The sequence below is a fragment of the Amblyomma mixtum genome, chromosome 3 (genome assembly GCF_055824585.1).
Source record: "Amblyomma mixtum isolate Tamu chromosome 3, ASM5582458v1, whole genome shotgun sequence".
Lineage (NCBI taxonomy): Eukaryota > Metazoa > Arthropoda > Arachnida > Ixodida > Ixodidae > Amblyomma > Amblyomma mixtum.
Window position 1 is genome coordinate 225,212,021 of NC_143014.1, and position 15,460 is coordinate 225,227,480.

The following is a 15,460-nucleotide window of genomic DNA, read 5'->3' on the forward strand; positions in this document are numbered from 1 at the left end:
TGAAGCTCCACGAGTGTGTTCGCAAGAAGACACCGTAAAGCCCTACAGCGCGAGGAAACCCGGCGCGTTTTTTTGCACAACGCCGAAATTGAGCCATGCGAAAGGATGCTGAGAAGTTCCTGGCTTTGCCCCCTTTCATGTCGAATTGAAAAATGAGTCTGGTACCATAAAAAACCATGATATCTTAATATGTAACTGTGCGAGTATCAGATATTTCTTGTTTTTATAACTATTTTTAATTCCACGTAGAACGTGAGATGGCGGAGGCACAAGCAAGTTTCACGCCTGTGGAGTTACAGGTCGTCATGAAGTTTACGTTTCTGCAGAGAAAATATGCAAAGGACATTCACAGTGAGATGTCACAAACACTAGGGGAGAACTGTCCTGTCAAAACTTGCGTTGGTCATTTCTCAGACTGGGCATTTCACTGTTAAAGATGAGCCCCGTAGTGGGCGCCCCACAACCTCAACAGACCAGGCAACAAGCGATTTTGTCCATAAGCTGATTCTTGCGGATCGGCGAATATCCGCCAGAGAGATAGCCCAGATACTGGACACCGCCCGGGAGCATGTTGGTTTTATTATTAGCGATATCCTAGACATGCGCTCCACGTACGGCACTGCACGAGTGCGTAGGAGGCTCCACGTGAGGAAATCCGGTGCGTTTTGTCGAACGAAACCGAAACTAAGCGCATGAGACGGCAGGAAGGAGCGTACAAACGCAACATCCGTTGGGGACGGGTTGGACTCAGACGGCGGCTAATTTGAACTCCCTTCTCCACTGTACCACGGCATGCACTTTGTTTTACTTCGTCGCTCTCAGAAGTGGTGACGACGTAGCTGCTGACGACTGTCCTTTTCCTTGCACCAAGGAGGGCTCCTAGCGCAATAAATTAGTGCTTTATCCGCATAAGACATGCCGGTAAATTTTATATTGTTTAGAAGAAAAACGTGTGAAAAAAGCAGCGTTAAATGTTGTGTGTTTACAGTTTATTTCTTCTTTAAGATAAAAACCTTCAAAGCAGAAAAAAAGACTTTCCAGGCGTCAATTTTCATACATTATAGAAATCGATTTTTTTTTTTTTTGGCAAAAGCAGCTGCGTGCGTAAGCATTGGAGTGCAGCTTTTCGTAACCAAGTTTTTTTGCGTCTAAATGTTTTTTTTTTTGTTTTTTTTTTTGAAGAAAAAAAAGCAACAACATGTGTATCTGTTATGCTCATTCATCTGACAATGACATACAAATGTGTTTAGTAATTTGAAGATGCCGACCGTCAGCCATTGCATAATCTTATCCGAAATGACCCTACCTGAAGGTTCATACATGTTTCAACGCGACGGGAGTACAGGTAAAGCTTGTTTACGGAGGTCGGTTCGCCTCAAATAAAGATGGCACACACCCACTACCGGAGAGCGGCCAAGACACAGGCGGCTCCCCCGTGGTGGGTATACGAGGTTCCGAACGTGTGTTTAGCTTCTGTGCCTCTCTGTTGCATCATTATTATGGCTCAGGCGCTGCTCACACCATTCTCACGCGAGAGCGTTAAAGGCCCCCGTTCACCAGAAAATCCGGTGTCGGCTTTGTCGGCATTGTGAGCATTGCTCTGACAGGCGGTCCCCAGAGAGCAACCCAGAAGGCAGGTGGGCAATCTGTAGGCCCCGTGACCTTGCGACGACATCCCAACCTGCGCACCGGATAATGAGCAAACAGCCCAGCGTGCCAGGTGGAAGTTCGATTGGTCGTTCGGAAAGAGCAACCTGGGCCGCACAGCGGCCACCGCTGGGAGCACCGTCCATCGCAGGGCAGTGGCGCATCGCTTAAACGCTGCACTGCTGCGCCAGGAGGGGTGAATGGCGACTCCCAGGGATATGTCAATGTAAAGTAGGGAATGACCTTCTGTATATATGGGGAATTAACCCATTGCGCTATCGCGGCATGCTTTCTTTTCTTCTCGGCTGCGCTGCTTGTGCCGTTCTCTTGGATGCGACGCTTCACTGAACGTAATACAGGAAACGGTTTCGATACTGCTGGCTTTCATCTACGCGGAGCAGGGGGAGTTCATGCAAGTTGGCAACAACAAGCAGCGTGCAGGAGGTTTACCGTGTGATGCACAGTACAAGATTGATGTGGGAATCAGACGGCGCCCCTCTTTCGCTGCACAAAACGAAAAAAAGTCGCGGGTACAAAATGGGTGCTAGAAGTTGTATTCTAGACGTCTCAAGTGCGGATTCTAAACTAACTAGCTGCACTAGGATTGATAAGGTGTTGCTGTAGCTCGTTTCGCCTAGAAGCATTCTATGTCTTTCGACCCGGACATATTAGACGACCTACGTCATCGATTTACGACATCGGAGAGCTGGAAATGGATTTTCCTCCGGCATTTTCTAGACGTTAATATTGTTTCAGAGAGCTGCGTAAAGACGACTCTTCTATCTGATATAGTGTTCCCTGGGCCTTCGCAGAAACGACTAGTGCCCCTTCTGTCGGCATGTCGGAGTGCGAGAGAGAGATAGTTACTCGCTTTATTGAAATTATCGAAAGGTGAACGGATTGGAGCCCCAATCCAAATTACGCGGCATTTCAGCGCTCTCAACTTAGCTCACACCTTCGGCCGCTCCTGAATGCATGAGCGATATCTAAGCAGACAAAGCTCACCCGCGAATTACAAAATCGCACTCTAAGTTCTTGCTCAAACTGGTCAGCTCAACAATAAATTATGCGTCCAGATGAACGAAGCGCCCAGCTAGTGCAGAAACATTTGTCCGCACTTAGCGCCAGGCTTCCAGCAGTATAGCCCATGATGCCATCACGTGTCCTAATCACGCGTCCTATACCAGTCCACGTAGGTTTTAGAAAGAAGAACTTCAGGCACACATATCGCACCGCTCAGGCTCACAACAGAAGAGCCTCCTTGTATCAATAATAACACTGCGGGAAGTGCCTGGACACCGGATGAATCAGCAGTGATGGAAACATTATAAGTAAGTTGTTACCGGCGATGAAACGTACAGTCTTTGTCAAAAGTAACCAGGCTGCACGTTTTTTTTCTTAGTCGTATATTTAAGCTATTATGCCAGCCCTCGAGCTCTAAATCTCTATATGGTAAGAAGAACCCCTGTTCTCACATTCAAACAACTTTTTGATCTTTAGGGAAGCTGTGGGGGCTCTGTTATGCGAATGAGAAGCAAACCATGAAGCCTGGTTACTTTTGACAAAGACTGTACGTGGTGTGTCAATATGACACAGAAGCCAAAAGACAAAACGCGCTACGCCCCACCAGCGCGGCCGCTGCGCTTTCTCTGTCGAATTCGCTTCGAGTGGCACACCAGGAAGGTTTGCATGTCGAAATCAAAAGTGAAATCCACGTTCATGGTATTCCATGACTGCAAAAGAATCGTGCACATGGAATTTGTTCCCTCCTGGATGACGGTAAATGCGCGTTTATACGTGGCAGTCCTGCATATATACTGAGGCAACGTACCCAGCGCGTGCGTCGAGAAATCGAGAAATCGCGACGTCCTGGGTTCCGCGCCACGGCAGGGCTCCGTCGCACACGTCGCTCGCTGTCAGAGAGATTTTAAGCCGACAAGGCATAACCACGCTTCCGGACCCACCATACGGCCCCGTTCTCTCACCGTGCGACTTCTTCCTGTTTCCGAGGATGAAATGCGCCTTAAAAGGACACCGATACGACAACGCGTGGAAGACGTCCAAAGGGTCGAAACCCTATAGTGCACAACATGCGAAACCCCAATGAAACATGCAAAACAACCTACAGAAACATGAGAAAAAAAATCTCACTATGCGCAAGAACCATATAAAAATGCTAATGACACTAAAAAGCAAGGACGAATTTCAAGTCAGCTCTTCAACTTAACCTCGGGACCAGTGTAACTTTAAATAAACCCTAACAACGTCCACGCGATTTTAGTTCTGAAGAATGATTAGGTTTCTTCACTATCTTGGTCCAAGTTTGCTGGGACACCCTGTGTGTGTGTGTGCGTGTGCGTGTGTGTGTATATATATATATATATATATATATATATATATATATATATATATATATATATATATAATGTAGGGGATTAAAATGGTTTTAATACAGGTGAGAGCCCGACCATTGGTCTGCGGGTGGTACGGTGTGCGGAGTGTCGGTAGGATGGTCCACAAAGCCGGAGGATTTCTTCCACGACATCAGCAGTAAATTGTCGGCCCCGATAACTTAACGCCATGGCGAACTTATAACAGAGTGTAGAAAAAACGACGAAACATCATCAGCGTTGGCTGTAAAGAGAGCAGCGGTCTCCGCGTATCTGTTGAGATAGTCTACGCATACAGTCACCCAGTGGCGTCCCTCTAAAGACTTTGGGAAGGGACCAAGCAGGTCAATTCCAATCTTTTCAAAAGGGGAAGTGGGTGGTTTTATGGGCTGCAAAGGAGCGGCCGACGTGGTGGTTCGTGCCTCAAGTCGCTGGCATTGTTCACATGTGCTTGGTGGTCTTATAAACTTGCGGCCAATAAAAACGCTGGCGAATTCGGTATAGGGTACGAGAGAAGCCTAGATGTCCAGATGTGATGTCATCGTGCATAGCGCGCAAAAGTTGCGCGCGGAGAGTTTTCGGGACGACCGAAAGCGGGGCAGCACCATCGATGGAATAGTTCTTCTTGAACAAAATACAATCTCTGATAATAAATGGCGTTGAATCTACTCGTCCTTGTGCCTCTTTATAAGGGGCTGCAGTGAAAGGTCGCTACGTTGCTCCCGCCTAAAGGTCGCCATATTGGGGAATATCCGCTCGAACGAGGCTAAACACCCTTCGAAACCGTCATTATTGACCGATGTCGGCTTGGGTAGCGTGACAAGCAGTCTGCATCACAGTGACGGCGCAAACTTCTGTAGGAAGCAGCAAAATTATATTCTTGTAGGCGCAATGTACAGCGCGCCAGACGACCAGATGGATCGCGAAGTCCGATGAACCAGCATAGAGAATGATGGTCTCTGACAATAATTGTGAAGTGACGTCCATACAGATACGGTCAGAACTTGTGCACAGCGAACACAACGGCGAGCCACTCCAATTCGGTGACAGTGTAGTTGCGCTCACATTTTGTTAACATGCGGCTGGCATAGGCAATAACGTACTCAGCCCCACTGTGCAGCTGGGCAAGCACCGCCCCAAGACCGACTGGCGTCAGTGTGTTCTCCGTCCAAGCAGAAGGGTCGAAGTGCTGCAGGAGTGGTGCTGAAGTGCGAGATTTCAGCAGATGGAACGAGGATTCGCACTCCGGGGTCCACACAAACTACAAATCCGAGAGGCACTGGGATCGAGAACTGGACGTAACAAAGCTGGCCACAAACGGCTGATAGCCCAGATCAGTCTGCGCGCGCCTCCGTCTTCTTCCTCGAAATCATCAGTAAGCCGCTACGCGGCGTAACATTACACACACACACACACACACACACACACACACACACACACACACACACACACACACACACACACGCACGCACGCGCGCGCGCATATATATATATATATATATATATATATATATATATATATATGTGAAAGAAGCCAACAGCCACAGAAACCAAGGGGCACAGGGGATTTTTTTTATTTTTTTTATTTTGTGGTGTTGATGAATTTGGAATATTGCTGAATATGTTATCGCTTAAAGCTAATTGATTAGAAAAGCAGAAGAAAAAAAAGCAGAAGAAAGAACAACCACCTGCCGCCGGTATATATATATATATATATATATATATATATATATATATATATATATATATATATATATACACCGGGTGTCCCAGCTAAATGTAACCAAACTTTTGAAAAAGGCGAAGTTTCTTAGACCAGTGAAACCAACTCAGGGTTGTTCATAGTCGCGTGGCCTAGTCTTGAGTATTTTTCTCGCTCTTCAGAATTAATTAATTAAGTTTAATTACCTAACTTTTTAATTACTAACTTCAGGAAGAAAGTGTCAATGCAAAAGTTCTAGATCACCTCGAAAAACCGCTAGTAGTGCTGTTTCCGTCAAGTTACAATTTACGTAGCTTCATTTATTGGCCTTAAAAGAAAGTTGTCACGTGACCAGCTGCTCGCTCACTTCTCTGCCCCAATGTGCACCCAAAGTCTCATCGAGGAGAGGACTTCAGAAAAAATGTATTTTATTCTTTAAGGCGCATCTTGGGACTATGAAGTGGCACAGTTGTCATGTGGAAGCTTTTTCTTATTGTGCGGGTTATGGTTAAAGGCCCGGTAAAAAACTACTTTACGTAAATATTACTTTGCTGCAAATGTCTCAGTAAGCTGTTTCTCAAAGCGATCTACAACTTTTCCATTGACACTTTGTTCCTCAAGTCAATAATTAAAAAGTTAGTTAATTAAGCTAAACTAATTAGTCAACCTAGAAGAACGAAAAAAATACTGCAGACTAGGTCGCGCGACTCTAAACAACCCTCATTTGGTTTCAGACGGCTAGGACGCCCCGTGTTTTTTAAAAGCTTGGTTACATTTAGCTGGGACACCTGGTATATATGAGGTCTCTTAGGAAAGTATCCGACTTTATTTTTTTTTTACGAACACCTGATGGATTTGAAACAAGCACGCTTGCACCAGCCTACCTTGAACCTTCGTGCGCATGCACAAATTTTTTCTCGCCTGCCGATAGCGTCAGTCACTGGCACGCAACGTTTGAGTGAGGCAGTGCGCAGTGCTCTCGTCGGTTTTTTATTGCAAGGAAAATGGCGGAGCGACAGGAGCAGCGCTCCTGCATCAACTTTTCCCAGAAACTAGGCGACAGCCAAGCGGAAACCATTGGGAATATTCAGACGGCTTTCGGTGACAATGCTATGAGCAGCACACAGATTAAGCACTGGTACAATTGGTTTAAAGACGGCCGCACATCGGTGCAGAGAGAGCCACGCTCCGGTCAGCCATCAACATGCCGAAATGACCAGGTCATTGCCGAAGTGAACGCTGTGGTGACGCGGGACCATCGTGTGACTATCCGAGAAATTGTGGAAGAGGTGGACATCACCAATTTTTCTGAACATTCCATTATCACCGAAAATTTGGCCATGGAGAAAGATGCGGCGAATTTGCGCCGAAGCTGCTCACGGTGGAGCAAAAGCAGCTTCGTGTTGAAGTCTCACAGGATATGCTGGATTCCACAAACAGTGACCCCGACTTCATCAACACCATAATCGCTGGTGATGAGCCTTGGGTGTACAGGTACGACCCGGAAACCAAATCTCAGTCGTCACAATGGCAGCATTCCACGTCACCAAGACCAAAGAAGGCCCGCTAAGTGCGCAGCAATGTGAAAGTGATGCTGACTGCTTTCTTTGACTCCCTCTGTGTGGCATACCACGTGTACGCACCCCACAAAGTAAACATTGACCAAAAGAATACTACAGCGATGTCCTCCGTCGCCTGCGTGGTGCTGTGCGGCGCAAGAGGCCGAAGTTGAGGTCAAGAGGAAATTGGCGCATCCATCATGACAATGCTCCTGCACATTCCTCGCACTAAATTCACACTTTTTTCGCGAAAAACCAGACTGCTGTACTTCAAAAGACTCCTTACTCTCCTGATGTGGCCTCCTGCGACTTCTGGCTGTTTCCCAAAAACAACAGGCCATTGAAAGGAGCGCGATTTCAGACAAGAGATGACATTATCGCTGCAACGACAGCTGATCTAAACTCCATTCCGAAAGGGGCCTTTTCGGAATACTTCCAGCTATGGCAGCACCACTGGGAGAAGTATGTGGAGTCCCAAGGAGACTACTTTGAAGGTGATTAGGCTTCCAACGCTCCAGTTATGCCAGTTTTACTTCTTTGGCAAAAGGTCGGATACTTTTCTAACAGACCTCGTATATATGTATATATAGGGAAGGGGAATGAGGGGCTCGTTATAAATATGAAAGAAGCCAACAGCCACAGAAACCAAAGGGCAGAGGGGATTTTAAATTTATTTATTTATTTTGTACTACGTAGTAGTTTTTCGAGGTGGTTTAGAACTTTTGCATTGACACTTTCTTCCTGAACAACAGCACAAACTAAATAAATTTAAAATCCCCTCTGCCCTTTGGTTTCTGTGGCTGTTGGCTTCTTTCACACACACACATATATATATATATATATATATATATATATATATATATATATATATATATATATATATATATATATATAAAGGAAACATTTAGATCTTTTTCAAGAAGGATTTTTCTTAGCTGGTACTTCCCTTTTATAGGGGTTGGACACAGAGCGCGCGAACCAGAAACGGACTGAGTACAGACGTAAGTAGAGAAGTAAAAAAAAAACAAGTAAAAACAAACAAGTGCGGCGCCGTGCAGCTACCTTCGCGGAAGGATACGGGAACCTGCCGCTCCTCTTACTTGTATTTCTTTTACTTCTATCTACTTATGTCGGCGCTTTCTATCCGTTCCTCCGTCACCTGTTCTGTGTCCAACCCCTAAAAAAGGGGGAAACACTAGCGAGGAAAAACCCGTACTGAAAAAGATCGGTCCTTCGATCGAAACGTCGAGTCAAACAAAAATGTTTCCATTAATGAAGCGTATTCTTCGCTATACCGGGTGTTTTTTTAGAAGGTCCAAAATTTTTAAAGAAAGGTAAATTCCTATAGATTTATTTTAACCCTGGGGCTATACTGAGGGCTACGGCGGACACCAGGTAAAGGCAAACTACTTTAATTAGTTCGCTGATTAACTGAATACGTTAATTAACTTTTATAATTTTTATTTTAGGGGATATGTTGTATTAGCAGAATTGGTGATCGTCTTCCAAACAGTCCAGCCAAGAAAAAAAATTTCATTAAAAAATGTTTTGTGCGCGTTACGAAGCGAGAAAAAGTCACCCTGGTAGGCAGCTTCACACTGTAACACAGCGTCTGTGAGCGCCTGTGACGTAGCTCGCTCCGCCCTGAGCTTTTTGTCAGTGCGTTTTTGTTCCAACGCGGCATTCCGTGAGGCCGCGGAGCGAAGCGAAACAAGCAGCGATAGCGCAGGCCGCCCGTCCGGGCTTCAGGTGACGTCAGCCATGTGACGCAAAACGCAGGGCGGAGCGAACTACGTCAGAGGCACTCGCCGCCGCTGAGTTACGGTGTGAAGATGCCTACCAGGGTGACTTTTTCGCGCCTCGTGACGTGCGTGAAAAATTTTTAATTAAAATTGTTTTTTTCTCGGTTGGACTGTTTGGAGGACGATCTCCAATTCTGCGTATAAAACATAACCCCTAAAATAAAAATAAGAAAAGTTTATTAACATATTTAGTTAATCAGCGAACTAAGTAAAGCAGTTTTCCTCTTGCCTGGCGCCTGCCGTAGCCTCTAGTATAGCCCCAGTGCTAAAATAAATCTAAACCAATTTACCTTTTTTTAAAAATTTTGGACCTTCTAAAAAAAAACACCCGGTATACTCTTTTAATCAGTCAAGCACTTCATGCTCTCGCAACACACACACACACACACACACACACATTGCGGATGATTTTGGATCGATTCCAATTCGATGGTAAGATACGATTGCCGTGGGTGCCAGATGGCTGATGCACACACTAATTTTGTGTTATGTAATATAATGATGTTATTATTTTGTATGGATATATAATTTGTATTTTGTATTTATTCTGTATTTATTTAATTTAATGTATTACATATGCATTATTATGTTCCACCGATATATGTGAGACAGATACTGCGCCATCTCCTTTCCTCAAAAACCAATTTACCAAGTAAAGCGGATGTTCCTACTGGAGTAAATGTAACACAAATAGACAACTGATGTTCAACAAGTCACAGACTTCAGGATGCATATTTTTGTGACGAGAAGTAATTAGTGCAAACTGTTAAGAAATTGCTGTTGGCGCTAAAGCTGAGTGCTAAAAGCCTCGAGGCCGCACCTCGCGGTACCCCCAGCGGCGTTCAAATCCAGCGCGCAGGCTGTCAGGTCACGTGGTGCGGCGAGAATATTACACTCTATTCTTGCACCGTACTTTCCACCAACGTTGCTTTCCACACCCCCTCCCCCGCTCGCCTCGCCACTGAATTTTCGCGTGAAATCAATGTCTGGAGAAGGAAGAAGCTTGGAGCAATTTGTCTGGATTGAGCAGAGGACGGCGAGCAGGTCGGCCAACACTGGCAGGTGTTTTCTTCGGTGTCAAGACATAGCCGTTCCATAAAAGAAAGTTTCTGGCCCGACATTTTCGCGTCCCAGCATTGTATCGAAACGCTATGGACCGTAACCCTCCATCGCCCGAAGGTGCCGAAGAAGAACGGTCAGCAGGCGGCTTGAAGCTGCGCGCCTTTGAAAACGGTTCTCTGCAGGTAACGTGCGAGATGGGCGGCCAGAAGTTCGAATGCATGATCGACAAGCAGCTTACTGTCCATGTAACGAGACTGCCCCTGGCCATGGGTTGGGCTCTGCGCGAAGACATCGAAAACTCGTCGCTGGAAGAAGCCCTGGAGAAGCTGCCCAAGCGACTCGAGGCCTACGTACTGCGCCAGCAGCAGGTCGAGAATACGGAGCGGAAACACATCCTGGACTTGCAGTGCCGCAAGCTTCAGACTGCGGGAAGCTACAGTTTCATCAGAGCCGAACTGGCGCTCAACTTCGGAGACTACGGCGGCTTCCTCAGACTGGACATGTGGTACGGCGACTTCTCGGTGCGTCCCGAGCGCGTCGACATTAAGTGCCGGGGCCCGTTCGAATTCATTGCTCTGGTCTCCGAGAAGGCAGACGACATACAAGAATTGTTGAAAAGCATGCCTCTGGACGAAGCCTGCGACGTGTTGTGTACAACAGACTGAATGGACCGTTGCGTAGTGATTTGCCGGGCGTTGTGTTCATCCCCATTTTCGGCGATCGAGCCAAATCTGTCATACTGTTGTTGTTGTTGCCTTGGCGGCATACTGCCTAGTCAAATATGAGCTAGTCGGTTGTGGTAAGCCCAAAATACAGCATTTGTAGCACGAAAACATTATTGCACAAATGGCGCCGTTTTGGTGCTTTACCCAAGCAAATTCTTGTGTTGCAGTGATTATTTACTTTGTTCATAACGCCATCAGTAACACTTTCATGTGCGAGTGCTGGATGCATTCATACAGGCCTGCATACCTTATGCACAGGGCTCTTATAGATGGCTGGCAGCTGTGTGTCACTGTGACTACCAAGTTGGAGACTAAAAAAAAAACTAAGTTTGTAATGAAAGAAGGGGGTGCCTTCAGAAAAGCAAGGGGGTTGTGTGTAAGCACTGCACGGGCTTGAGCTGACCCAAAAGCGTGGGCATGGCCCGTGGGTCTGGGTATAGCAATTTTTTGCTGGGCCGGGGCCAGGCTCGGGCCCGTAAATTGACGGTCCTGGGCTGGGTTCAGGTCTGTGTAGTAGACGGGCAATTTCACTGAAGTGCTTGCTTTTTATTTTCTCATGTGGTTAACAAACGGCTGGTCAGTTCCAGAGTGCAACTTGTTAACCTTCTCTAATATGTCGTGTGATACGGTAAGCATGCAAAAAAATGAAAACAATGCAGAAAACGAATTCAGACAAAGCAGCACACATACTGTTATTAAGCTTATTTGCTCACATTGCAAACCTCTCAGTTTCTGAGGCATTGAAAGTCTTACGGATATAGCACTTTTGCTTGCCACCATCTTAGCTTTGCGACAAGTGTTGCGCATGATAGTTTAAACATAAGTACGGCATCCGCACACGAACTGAAGAAGCATTTTGTTTTAATCATTCGAATATGCCTGGGACCAACAGGAACTGTGAGGAAGTCTTCGCTGTTTTGGTGCTAAATTTTCAGATCAGAATGCATCGCACTTATCTCCTTCCCAGGGCATGCCTTAGCTCTCTAATGTTCCATACTCGATATTAACAACTGCCATGTTTCCTGATAATCGTATTATCTCTTCTCTCGTGGTGGTACTCCTTCGTTTCTCTGAGCATAGAGGAGGCTGTGCATGCGGCCAAATCAGGGCCTTGGAGGGGCATACAGGATATGCTTAGTTTATAGCACTCATGCAGTGTGGTTTCTCTCTATTTGCTCTGTGTTTTCATGCTACGCACTTTTCATAATGCATGGCAGAATATTTATGAAGCCCCTCTCTTCTGTTGGTCAAGTCCTGCCTTTTTTTTTTTTCAATTCTTTGTGCTCTTTTAGTACTACAAAGGCTTTCTAAACATTGTTCAAGATACGAATTAGCATTCTTCTAATTTCATCACAGGTCTAGATGTTGACATCACCATGTCGTCATATGTCCGAGCCCAATTCATGTTCCTGCACTTTGTTGTTGCTAGAAGGTAAGAGTGAAGCAACAGTGGCAGAATGAGGCTTTTGCTGTCTGAGCATACGCGGGCACCTCATAGCCTTGTGGCTTTGTTTGACCTGTTCGTTGGTTGTCAGTGGCAAACCGGTTGCGAATTTACAAGCTGTTAGACATATGCTTGTGAAATTTAAACCTCAAACTAAGAGGCAGAAAATGTGCTTGAGGAGATTATTTCCAGTAAACTGGTATTCAAGGCACTGTGCTGTCTTCTTCGCAAAAAAAAAAATAGAAAAAGGGCCAACTCAAACAGAAGCAGAAACTAGAGAATTTTACACCTTTATTCTCACAATGGCGCACTTTTTTTTTTACTGAAATTCATAGAAGAACATTTCCATTTTTACAGTGCACTTAAACTCGTGTTGTTTCGGAACTAAGCCGGTCTGTGCTGTATAGGGCAGAGTTTCTTTGGGCGCGGGCATGCATAGGAGAAAACGGGCTCAAGTGGGTAGTGTTAGAGGGTACTGGGCCGGAATTAATAATTACGGCCTGTGCAGTGGTCTAGTGGGTACCCCACAAGGGGTTGTGTAGGGAAATCTCTGGCCGGGCCCTCCAGCCACAGGCATAGAATCTTCCATGCTTTCTGATATATATACTACATATGCATATATATACCATCATGAAAGAAGTCGTCAATCACCGAAACAAAGGTGCATGGGGGAATTTTTTTTTCGGTTGTGGTGTTGACCAATGGGAGATCAATGGCATAATTGCCTTATCACTTAGATAGTTGATAAGAAAGGAAAAGAAAAAACAACTGCATGCTGCCGGTAGCACCCGAACCTACAACCTCTGAATTGCGCTCCCAATGCTCACTGTGCTACGGTGATGGCCGTCCAATCTTCTGCTTTCGGGGTGTATATATATGTATACGTATACACGGACACACATGTTTCACTTTAGTCATCTTGCTTCATACACACCTGTCTATTTTTGTCGTCCCAGACCGTTGCTCATCTCTTTTCTTTCCTCCCAATATTTTGTTTTGGCTTCATATGGCCATTAAATCATATTTCTTATAGTAGGATACAACTTAAAAAGACAGCAGTTGTTTACACTGGGCCACGACCCGCAGCACCTTGTATTACTCCGCTGGCCAGTCACAACAGTAAATGAAATCAGCTTTTTATTGTTTGACTTTATTAAATAAGCCATTTACAAAAATTTTAGAGCTTATAATTTTTTCTTGTGATTGGCTTCTTGTTTAGTAAGAAGAAAAACTTTAACAATGGACTAATTTTTATTTTGTGAACGAATTTGTGTGGCAGCCCTGAATATGTCATGTTTTGTGCTCTTTTACTGTTTTGTTTTTTTACTCATGTAGTTTTTGCAGGTCAGACACCAGTGCCGGGTCCCAGTCTTTCTCATTGGTGCGACTGAGCTTCTGGGCATCAGTCACCATGGCTTCCACCACCATTTTTTTCTGCGGGCCTTCTGCCATCTCTAACATCGAGTTATGAATTTGTGTTGCATGCCCCCGTTTTCTTGTTTTCAATGGCTTTTCCTCTCAATTTCCTGCTTTGGGCGGTTCCAGGCTCTTGTTCTTATATATTTGATCAGCTTAAGTCCGTGATAACTCTGCTAATGGTGGGGTACCTTCACTTTTATTTTTCCCTTTTCTCTTTCTCTCACAGGGCCCCAAACAATGGAAACAAGGAGACAAATTCAGCGTATTAGCAGCCTTACAATAAAGTTGAAAGTTGACGCTTGTGTGTGTGTCCTCTTGTCTGTGTTGATTCGTGCTAGGCTTGAATTCACAAATGATATTATATATTCGCTTTACTGAACTCTGAAATTGTTACTGTGAAAACAATAAAAAAATATGATTATTGTGTGTGCTGCCAAGTTTTAAAGCTATATTACATTTTGAATTCAAAGTGTTACCCAGAGCTTGTAAAAAAAGAGGATGTTCCCTAGCCCCGTGACACCAACTGAGGGTTGTCGCCAGTCGTGTGTCCTAGTCTGCAGTATTTTTTGATTATGCAAATGTAATTAATGACCAGAGACTGATTAGCTAACTTTTTAATTATTGCCTTCAGGAAGAAAGTGTCGATGCAGGAGTTGTAGATCCCATAGAAAAATAACCGTTTACCGTGTTTGCAACCAAATACCACTGATACAGCTTCTTTTAATTTCCTTAAAAGAAAGCCCGCGAAATACAAAAATAACCACGTGATAGGGAAGCAGTTTCAGCGCTCCCAATCGACCGGTCAAGCAACGATATCCGCTTATGTTTGCAACGCTGTCCCGAACAGAGTTCGGCGTTTTGAGGTGGTGGCGAGACATGCACCAGGAACTGCTTATGCGTCATGGAAAGTGAGCGGGCGCTGCTTTTCCAGGAAGTGAAGCGCGGCTCGCATGGAGCGCTTTTTCACGCGAAACCTCGCCTCGAGTGATAGGCATGAGGCCGTGCCGCTGAACTTGCACCGTCACGCGCTGAAGAAGCGGTCGCCCTGGCGCCCATGCTAGAGTAGCTGGCGTATATCTCGCCACCATCGCAAAACGCCGAACCCCGTTTTACCCCGCCACGGTGGCTCAGTGGTGGCGCTCGGCTGCTGACCCGAAAGACGCGGGTTCGATCTCGGCCGCGGCTCCTTGGCACGTCGTTTTGGGACGTTAAATCCCAATAAACCAAACCAAAGCACATTTTAAGAAAATTACTTAGATTTCGCAAAAAGTGACATTTTTGTGAGATTCAGGCTCTCGATCCAGATGAAAATGCGTGAGATTGCTCATATAATACACACGAATATCGTTGCTTGTAATCAGCAAGTTTTAATTGTTCGAGTAAATTTTGAGACGAGTAACAAAAAAAATGAAATCCCCAACCAGCCTCCTCGGTATATTCTACGAAACTGTTTTTCTGCCCTCACATAGCCAGAATTCCTTGTTCTGCAATTCGAAAACCTACCAACTGATAAAAATATAAGTATTATGAATTAGGTTCTCGTTAACCAACTTGACAGTTAACCTCATGAAGCATTTATCTGCACGACTGTCACCCAACACAACGACGAAGAAAAGGATGTTGGAAATCAGGAAACCTATTTTTACATGAAACAGCCTGCACAGCTGCCAAAACTTGCGAGTCTTGGGTCGCTTCAGTATGTATCATTTA

The 15,460-nt window shown here is 45.3% G+C and overlaps 2 protein-coding genes across 2 annotated transcripts in view; one reads left to right on the forward strand and one right to left on the reverse strand.

Annotated features, from left to right (window-relative positions):
* LOC149353843 (uncharacterized) overlaps window positions 1-15,460 on the reverse strand; it is a 615,886-nt gene that overhangs the window by 401,988 nt on the left and 198,438 nt on the right. The gene's annotated exons all lie outside the window — the stretch shown is intronic.
* On the forward strand, window positions 10,022-14,052 carry LOC149353865 (uncharacterized). Its single transcript, XM_089582907.1, has 2 exons — window positions 10,022-10,667; window positions 13,977-14,052. The coding sequence occupies exons 1-2, from the start codon at window positions 10,252-10,254 to the stop codon at window positions 14,017-14,019; spliced, it is 459 nt and encodes a 152-aa protein (XP_089439033.1). The 5' UTR covers window positions 10,022-10,251; the 3' UTR covers window positions 14,020-14,052.